The sequence below is a fragment of the Ursus maritimus genome, unplaced genomic scaffold (genome assembly GCF_017311325.1).
Source record: "Ursus maritimus isolate PB19 unplaced genomic scaffold, ASM1731132v1 scaffold_12, whole genome shotgun sequence".
Lineage (NCBI taxonomy): Eukaryota > Metazoa > Chordata > Mammalia > Carnivora > Ursidae > Ursus > Ursus maritimus.
Window position 1 is genome coordinate 1,491,593 of NW_024423564.1, and position 9,731 is coordinate 1,501,323.

Sequence of the window (9,731 nt, forward strand, 5' to 3'; positions counted from 1 at the left end):
TATATTCTCCTTAATATTTTCATTAATATTTTTTTCAAGTCTAAACATCATCTTCACCATTGTTACTATGAACCCCATTTCTTTCTTTCTTTTTTTTTTTTTTAGAGATTTTATTTTATTTATTTATTCGACAGAGAGAGAGACAGCCAGCGAGAGAGGGAACACAAGCAGGGGGAGTGGGAGAGGAAGAAGCAGGCTCCCAGCAGAGGAGCCCGATGTGGGGCTCGATCCCAGGACTCCGGGATCACGCCCTGAGCCGAAGGCAGACACCTAACGACTGAGCCACCCAGGCGCCCCTGAACGCCATTTCTGATAATTTGGTTATATCCATATCCATTAGTTCTGTGGCAGAGGCCACAGACTCATTGTCTTTTCTTTGCTGCGGGGGAATTCCCCTTGTTATTCTGATGAGGAGAAGTTGCGGGGTGTCCAGAGCCCAAATTACTGACCAGGACCCAGGCAGAGTGCACTTGTTTTATAGGGATCTTAGGGACGTGGGCTTCTTGATTTTTCAGCCTGCCTTCTGGGGGAGGGGCCTGCCGCGCCGATACCCAGGCAACCCTGTTTGGGTAGAGTCTCAGTGTCCCCTGCGAGGGGGGATGGGGATGGGCACCCTGTGAGCCGGTATTTCCAGGCTTTTGTTCTCTGGCGGCTTTCCCTGGCGGTTTGCCGTGCCTCTTCTGAGAGTCAGAGCAGCAGTGGCCGAATCTCAGCCTCTGTCTCAGAACAGAGTGATCGCGGACCGTTCTCCACTGATGTTCTGGCCACTTTAACTCTGTTTCTGTTGGTGCTGCTCAACCCTGCAGCGTCCCGGGATGTGCGCCCCACACCCGGTGTCCTAGCCCTCACTTCCAGGGCCGGCGCGTCTCTGTCCTTTGTGTTTCTAACACCGCCAGCCACCAGCCGCCCCCACGCTCCCAGAGCTCCCGGTCTCAGTCTGGATCCAGTGAGCACACCAGAGCTCCGTTTCAGTCTGGTCACGCGCGTTCCCCGGCTCACGGTCTCAGTCCGCTCTCTCGCGAGTGCCATCCGCAAGTCCACCCGCTCCCCTGTGCAGGTGGCTGCCGCTTCCCGGCGCCCGAACGTGGCGGCTCCCTCCCGCTTCCGTTTATCTTCTGATATCTGTGCACGGTTTCATAGCTCCCCGCTTCGTACCTCAATACTCAGAGCTGGAGATGTTCATTTGTAGAGATCCAGATGTATCTTCCTGCGTCTCAGGCTGCTTCCGAGGATGTTCAGGCTGGTCTGGTACCTATCCAGCTCGACTCAGGGGACTGGCTGAAAAAGGGGTCCCCTACTCCTCCGCCATCTTAACTCCCTCCCCTCGTTCTTGTATCTTCTTAAATTTTTCTTTTCTCTGGCTTACTTTATTGTAAGAATACAGTGTATAATATGTGTTAATTGACTGCTTATATTACCAGCAAGGATTCTGGTCCACAATAGACAGTTAGGAGTTAGATTTTTGGGGCAGTCAAGTTCTACATGGATTTTTGGCTTTGCAGGAATCAGTGCCCCTAACTCCCACATTGTTCAAGGGTCAGCCGTAGCTTAACATCTGTCAGGCCTTTTATTTTGTATATAGTTGTTAGAGTTATAATAATAATAGTAATAATAAATTAATCAATTGGTGGCCCTCTGGGGGATTAGAGATAACAACCTGGGATTAAATTTAATTGAAGATAATTTACAGTGTTAAGCATGGGGTCTTAATCTACCCTTCTTCTAAGAAGCAAGATTGCCTCTTACTCAGGTCTGATAGTTTCCTGACACCTGATAGAAATGTCATACTTTGCGTTTAGCGTATTAAGATAAATAAACAGGAAGATCGGTGGGAGAAGAAAGGGATAAAGAAAGGGGGGTAATCAGAAGGGGGGAATGAACCATGAGAGACTATGGACTCTGAGAATCAAACTGAGGGCTTCAGAGGGGAGGGGGGTGGGGGAATGGGATAGGCTGGTGATGGGTAGTAAGGAGGGCATGTATTGCATGGTGCACTGGGTGTCATACGCAACTAATGAATCATGGAACTTTACATCAAAAACCAGGGATGTACTGTATGGTGACTAACATAATGTAATAAAAAAATTATTATAATAAAAGAAAAAGATAAATAGACAAAACAGCTAATGATTAGTGGTAGCTAGCCAGCTATGAAAGATTCGATAGCTCAGCATTTTTTCAACTCATTCATGGCACATTGATTGGGAAGCCCTGGATTAGACTTCTGCAAGCAACATAGCAGACAAGAAATTCTAACAAACAATTTCCTTCCTTCAACTTTATAGGACATTTTTCCTTTAGAACAGTAGATCCTGTGCCAGATACAAGGATATAAGCCTGAGGAAGTAAACCACCATAAGTGAGAATCAGCAGAAAGAATAAATAACAGATTTAAACCCTCAGGGACTTAAGATATGATAATCAGACACACAATATAGAAGATGATATAAAGAGATGTTTAAACAAATAAAAGCAAAGTTGGAGGTTCAGGAAAAGCTAATGGGAGCGAAAACCGGGCTGAGTCATCACTGTGATGACTTTCCTTGCACCTGGAGTGGTTCCTTTACATGGCGGCACTGTAAGTAGGAGCACGGACACGTTATGTTTCTGCCAAATAAAATTTCACCCTTGAAAAGGTACCTTTTTCATCGTGTCTCCAGGATTCCCAAAGGTAACTGTAGCCACTGGTCCCAAGAGGCTACTTAAATTCAAATATAAATTCACTAAATAAATTTAAAGATTCAGTTTCTCATTCACAGCAGCCACAGTTTGGGTGTTCATTGTAAGGTGGCTACTGTATTGGACAGCTCAGGTGGGACATTTCTGTCACCACAGAAAGTTCTCTTGCACAGCCCTGGCTTGTTAGTACATTTAGCTGTTTACCTGCAGTTTGCTGTTATTGGGTGTCTTTCTAGTGACAGTCACTCTAAAGGGGATTGGATGAGAAATTTGGATTATGATAGAAAATGAGAGATGCTGATGAGACTGTCCCATGGTCCTGTTTTCATTTCTTTAAAGGATTCCAGAGCCCTTCAGACTTTGCTCTGGGGTTTTGCTTTTTTTTTTTTAAGATTTTATTTATTTATTTATTTATTTATTTATTTGACAGAGAGCAAGAGCACAAGTAGGGGGAGTGGAAGAGGGAGAAGCAGGCTTCCCACTGAGCAGGGAGCCTGATGTGGGGCTCAATCCCAGGACTCTGGGATCATAACCTGAGCCAAAGGCAGACACCCAACGACTGAGCCACCCAGGCGCCCCAGCTCTGGGTCTTCAGATGGGACAGCCTATGCCATCGAAAGCTAGGATCCCTGGCGGTCTCTGATACTAACTCCAGGGCCAGCCTGGGCCCAGGTACCCAGTTGCCACCTGAAATCAGTGGCACTCAAGAGGAAGGGGAGGTGTGGATGGCCCCTGGGTACAGCCTGGGTAAGGGGTGTCTGATCTGAGACAGTTTTATCTGACACGTGCTGATACCAGCTGTTACAGATTTCCACCTCTTCACAAGCACTTGGTCATCTCAGTGTTACATAAATTTTCTCAGTGTTACATATATTTAATAAAAACAGATTGTCTCCTTTTTTTCCTTCTGCAGGCCTATCCCCCTTTGTTCTGTTGTTGTGATTAATAGCCAGCTTGATAAAGTTGAAGGAAGGAAATTGTTTGTTTCCTGTAATGTCCAAAGTGTGGATGGAAAGACCCTACACTCCGAGGCAACAAGTAAGAAAGTGCCGCTATGTCTTTTTAGTCTGGTTTAGTTTCTCGGGTTTTGTGTTTGGGGGCTTGGGAGTTGTTGGGTTTTGTTTTGTTTTGTTTTTGTTTCGCTTTGGTTTTATGACCCACAAATGCCCAGAAATTTTCAATTCCCCATCATGTAAAAAAATAAGTTAGAGGTGTTCTTAAACATTACTGGTAGAGAGCTGCTTGTCAAAATCTATAAAACTACAAAGTCATGTGCTCTTTTTCACCCATTTCCAGGACTTTATCCCACAGATGTGGGAAAAAGTGTGCAAAATTACAATATACATGTTGCTCTTCTGTCACAGTAATTGTGTTACTCACGTGAGGTTACTTGGAATAGCAAAAGATTGGCAAGACAGAGAGACCCATCAGTAGGAGAGTGGTTGAGCAACCGTATTGTGTGTGCCACAGAAAATTTTGTGAAATGTTACGGTACCATAAATAATAGGGAAATTATTTAATTATGGGGCTATCTCATTAATACATCTTTTTTTTTTAAGATTTTATTTTTATTTATTTGACAGAGAGAGAGGCAGCCAGCGAGAGAGGGAACACAAGCAGGGGGAGTGGGAGAGGGAGAAGCAGGCTCCCAGCGGAGGAGGGAGCCCGATGTGGGGCTCGATCCTAGGACTCTGGGATCACGCCCTGGGCTGAAGGCAGACGTTTAACGATGAGCCACCCAGACGCCCCTCATTAATACATCTTGAATGAAAAGCGCAAGATGCAGGACTGTGAATGTAGTATGTTATCATTAGTATAGAAAATGTGGAGAGATCTTTTGCATTCTCTTCCCCTTTTCTTCCTTTCCCTTTTACCCCTTCCTTCCTTCCTTCCTGAATAATTTATTCCAAAAGCCATTAGGTAGAGTGGGCCTGGTAGGCTTGGGATCGACTTGGAGGCTGCAGCGGGGTGGGGCTGTGATGGCTGAACACCGTGTCAGCCTGCGTGGAGTGAAGAAGGGGTCCACCCGGGCAGGTGGCCCAGTGCAGGGTGTCAGAGCCCAAGTAGGGTAGGGAACGGCTCCACGTCAGGTGTCAGAGCCCATGCGTGACGGTGGCATCTACACAGTGCCTTACCGTCAGAGAAGGGATTTCCAGAAACGGAAAGAGAGAAAACTAGAATGAACCCTGTGGTGTTGGGCTGGAATTGGAGATCTTGGACATGAAAGTTTTCCTAGTCTCTTGCTCTTAGAAATAACATTGTGAGGAACTTCATATATTGTCATTTTACACACATTTTGGCAAGTTAATCTCCAGTGTTTCCAGAGGAAGCCATTCTTTGTACTACTCTCACAGTTTTTCTATCAGCTTGACATCTCAAAATAAAAAGTAATACATGGGAAGGAGGGGAAGATATCTGTGTGTGCTTGTGTTGCAGAGACCTTCAGGAATGCCACACAAAGATTGGTGTCCTCTGGGAAGAGGACCGGGTAGGTCGGAGGGAGAGTCCACCAGAGGCCCTTGTGTAACTTGTAACATGGTTATGTCAGTGGATTAGCAGGACGGGAGAGCTAGGTTTTGTGGCACCTTAAAGCTTGCACAATTTAAGAAAGTGAAGAAAAAGAATGCAAAACTGGGTACGAATGTGAGTTTTTATGTAAAACGAGGAAAGAAACCGCAGATGCTGCTGCTGCCGTCTGGGAGACGCAGGTCCTTTGCCTCTGCGGTCTGGATAGGCAGTTTCCTGGAAGTGCTTCCAGAGGGCAGCCCTGAGCTCGCAGCCGCTGCTCTGACGGCACCTTTGCAAGGGAAGAGCCTTTGAAGCCTTACCTTCCGTAGCTTCAGATTCAGTCAAGGTGATTTAGATACTCACTGCTTTTTGTTTGTTTCTGTTCTGCTTTATTTTAATGGACCTCAGATGCCTGGGTTTGGCTTAATCAGACTCTTTGAGTTAGGACACAGTAGGCATCATTGATGCATGAAACTGTCATCTTTATTCATTCACTAATGTTTTTTTCTGTTTAATAATAAACACCCTGAAACGTACCATCAGCCAAGAACCAGAATCTTAATATCATATCCCTGTCTAATTACTTTCCCATCTTATCCTCCTGCTTTTCCCCTGTGGTTTTTGAAGTATAACTAACATACAATGTTATATTCGCTTATACCTAATTTTTTATTTTAGTAAGTTTTATCGAGAATAAATGTGTGTACCCAAGGAATGTACAGTTTAGTTGTTTGTTCTGAACTTTGTAAAAAAGAGATCATGCTATATGTACTTTTCTGGGGGTTGATTTTCTTTTCATTCAGCTTCACATTGCTGAAGTTCACTGTTTTCGGCGTGTAGTTTCCTCATTTTTCCTGCTTAGTGATACTCCATTGTACGACTATACCACAGTGAATTTATCTCCTCTTCTGATGTTGGGCTTTGGACTCTTTTTTTTTTTTTTTTAAGAGAGGGAGGGGGAGTGGAGGAGGGGTAGAGGTGGAGAGAGAGAATCTTAAGCCGAATCTACACGCAGCCTGGAGCCTGATTCAGGGCTTGATCTCACAACCCTGGGGTCATGACCTGAGCCGAAGAAATCGAGAGTCGGTCGCCTAACCGGCTGAGCCACCCAGGTCTCCCGTGGGCCTTGGACTCTTCCGAATGGGCTGCTGTGAACATTCTGGTAGTGAATGTGGACAAGAGTTTGGCATGTAGTCAGTAGAATTTCTGGAGTGCAGAGTCTGGGAGTGTTCAGCTTCACAGGGGAACGCCAGCTTGTTTTCTAAAGCTGTTACTAAATTATACTCCCACTGGCGACATCGGAGATTCTGTCGATCCGTCTTTTCTAGCATTTAGTAAAGTCAGACTTCTGGATTTTTGCCAATCAAATGGTTATAAAATGTTATCTCTGTGTGATCTTGTTTTGCATTTTCCTGATCACCTATGAAGATGAGCATTTCATCATATATTTCTTTACCATATTTGTTTCCCATTCTGTAAAATTCCTGTTTGTTCAGCCTCTTTTACTGTTTTTTTTCCCCTTTTTTAAAACTGATATATAGGATTTCTATCTATATTTTGTATTGAACTAATGTTTTTGTTGGACATGTAAGCTGCACCTTCCAGTATGTAAGTTACCTTTTATTTTCTTTTAGGTATCATTTTTATGAACGGAAGTTATTTTTCATGTTAATGTAGTTGTACTTACTAAATTTTTTTCCTTTATCATTAATGCTTTTTGTGCCTTATTATTGATTCCTCCTCCCCACCCCCTGCCAATTGTTAACTGCAGAAATGATGGATAAAAGAAGCAGGAATAAGATCTGAATAATTTGAATCCATAGTCAGTTTAAACACTCCATTCCAGGCTGTGGTTTGTGTGTCCTGGCTCCCTAAAGTTTTCAGTATCAAAGGTTCCAGATGGCTTAGTTGTCATTTCGCTTGCTTTCCCTTTCCTAACTGTATCTAATGGAAATGGTAACGAACCATGAAATGATGAAGTGGGAGAAGACTGGTTCCCTAGGGCACTATTGTGTTGTGATAATCAAAAGCTGATTCTTAATTTGGCTAAGAAAGGAAAGTAGGCCCAAAGATGGAAGGTACAAATATGAATCAAAATCCCTTTCCTGGGGCACCTGGGTGGCTCAGTCGCTAAGCATCTGCCTTCGGGGCTCAGGTGATGATCCCAGGGTCCTAGGATTGAGCCCCATATTGGGCTCCCTGCTCAGCAGGGAGCCTGCTTCTCCCTCTCCCACCCCCCTGCTTGTGTTCCCTCTCTTGCTGTGTGTCTCTCTGTCGAAAAAAGAAATAAAATCTTTAAAAAATTAAATAAATAAATAAAAGGTCCTTCTTTAAAAAAAATCCCTTTCCTTACATATACATTTCTTTTTTTTTTTTTTTAAAGATTTTATTTATTTATGTGACAGACAGCCAGCGAGAGAGGGAACACAGCAGGGGAGTGGGAGAGGAAGAAGCAGGCTCCTAGCAGAGGAGCCTGATGTGGGGCTCGATCCCATAACGCCGGGATCACGCCCTGAGCCGAAGGCAGACGCTTAACGACTGCGCCCCCCAGGCGCCCCTACATATACATTTCTGCTCAGAGAATTCCTATCTGACTGCAGCCAGCCGACTTACCATCACCTTCTGTTATTTTGTTTGTTTAGGCCTGTTTGTAAAACTGAATCCTAAAAAAGTTTGACGTAAAAGACCTTCTGGTGCATTCTACACCAGTCTGCGTTGGGCTCTCCTTCCCTCCAGAAGATCCTGTTGTCTCCGGTCCTGCTCTGCTTACCTGCTTTTGAGTCCCCCAGAGAGTGAAGCCTGCTAACACTGATCTTCCTGAACAGATCTTTGGAATACAACTCCAGGAGCTCTGTGTCCACCTTCTAAACTCTTGAACACAGAAGGACTCCGTGTGATGGTATCAGCAATTCTTTGTGTCTCCTTAGAATAAGTTTCTGGTTCTCCTGAATTTGAATGGGCTCCTTAAGGGTGCATGAGCATTATGTCTGCCCCATTGCAGATTGAAGAAAAAATTCATATTGAAACTCTTACCACAAACTTGAAAATGCCAGAAAACCAAAGGGAGGAGAGTGTGTGTGTGTGCGTGTGTGTGCGTTATAAATGACAAAGCTGGCTTTACTGTATCCAAACAAGTCTTTTTGGCCACAGTAGGAAGCACAACTAGTTCCTGTAGGAATGAAGGAATACCTCAGATCTGGATCCTAGGGATTAAACAGCTTTACCATTCTCAATATAAGCCACCCCGTTGTGTCTTACCAACAGCGTCGGTGGTCGTCACTGGAAGGAACCGGTATTTACTTCCTAGGTATCTTCATCCATTCAGGCTGCTATAACGAAGTACCACAGACTTGGGTAGCTTATATAATAACACAAATGTATTGTTCACAGCTCTTGAACCTAGAAAGTCAAGGACCAAAGCACCAGCACAGTCACCTGGTGAGGGCCAGCTTACTGGCTTATACCTGGCACCTTCTCCCTGTGTCCTCACGTGGTAGAAGGGGCTAGAGAGTCTCTAGATCCTCTTATTAGGGCACTAACCCCACTCCTGAGGGCTCTACTTCATTATTTACGTATTTCTCTACAGCCCACCTATGATGCCATCACATTGGGCATTAGGATTTCAACATAGGAAGGCAGGGGCGGGAACAAACATTCAGACCTTCACATTAGGGCTCCTGTGACAAAGTACCACGTACGGGGTGATTTGAAACAATGGGAAGTCATTGCCTCACAGTTCTGGGAACCAGAAGTACAAAATCAAGGTTTCTACAAGGCCAAGCTCCCTCTCAAGGCTCTAGGGAAGGCATTGCTCAGGCCTCTCTCCTAGCGGCTGGTAGCCTCAGCCATTCCTTGGTTTGTAGGTGCAGCCCTCCTGCCTTCACATTGTCTTCCCTCCAGCCACATTGCCCCTTTCTGTAAGGACACCAGTCATTGGTAGGACCCACACTAATGACCTCACTTTAACTCAGTTACCTCCATAAAGACCTCATTTCTGTGTCACCTGGGTGGCTCAGTCAGTTAAGCATCTAATTCTTGGTCTCAGCTCAGGTCTTGACCTCAGGGTCATGAGTTCAAGCCCTGAATTGGGCTCCCATGCTGGTCATGGAGCCTACTTAAAAAAAAAAAAAAAAAGACCCCATTTCCAAATATGCTCGCATTATGAAGTAGGGGGATTAAGACTTCAACATACCTTTTGGGAGGACACAGTTCAACCCATAACAGAACCTTAAACAAGATGAAAGATGAAAAAATGAATTGGGAGACTTACTGTTCTAGGAAACCTATTCTGCTAATAGATTGAATAGAATCTACTGCAGACAAGAGTCTGGGCTTCAGTTTCTTGCCTTTCTTTCCCCTTCATTGAAAGTTTAGGTTGAACTGCATGAAATAGCCATATTCAAAGGTCAGAATGGTCCAATATTGACAATTGCCTGTGGCTCAATCTAATGACTTAGGGATAGCCTTGTGGTGCCCATCCATTGCCAGAGCTGACTGACCCTGGGACGGGCAAGCCCAGAGAGGACTCGCATCCCTAGGGCCCA

The 9,731-nt window shown here is 44.8% G+C and overlaps 1 protein-coding gene across 1 annotated transcript in view; it reads left to right on the plus strand.

Moving 5' to 3' along the window:
• THEM4 (thioesterase superfamily member 4) overlaps positions 1 to 8,074 on the plus strand; it is a 41,378-nt gene extending 33,304 nt beyond the window's left edge. The window contains exons 5-6 of the mRNA XM_040626736.1: positions 3,593 to 3,717; positions 7,830 to 8,074. Coding sequence (XP_040482670.1) covers positions 3,593 to 3,717; positions 7,830 to 7,864 — 160 coding nt within the window. The 3' untranslated portion in view covers positions 7,865 to 8,074. The remainder of the gene's footprint in view (positions 1 to 3,592; positions 3,718 to 7,829) is intronic.
• Positions 8,075 to 9,731: the final 1,657 nt, after the last annotated feature.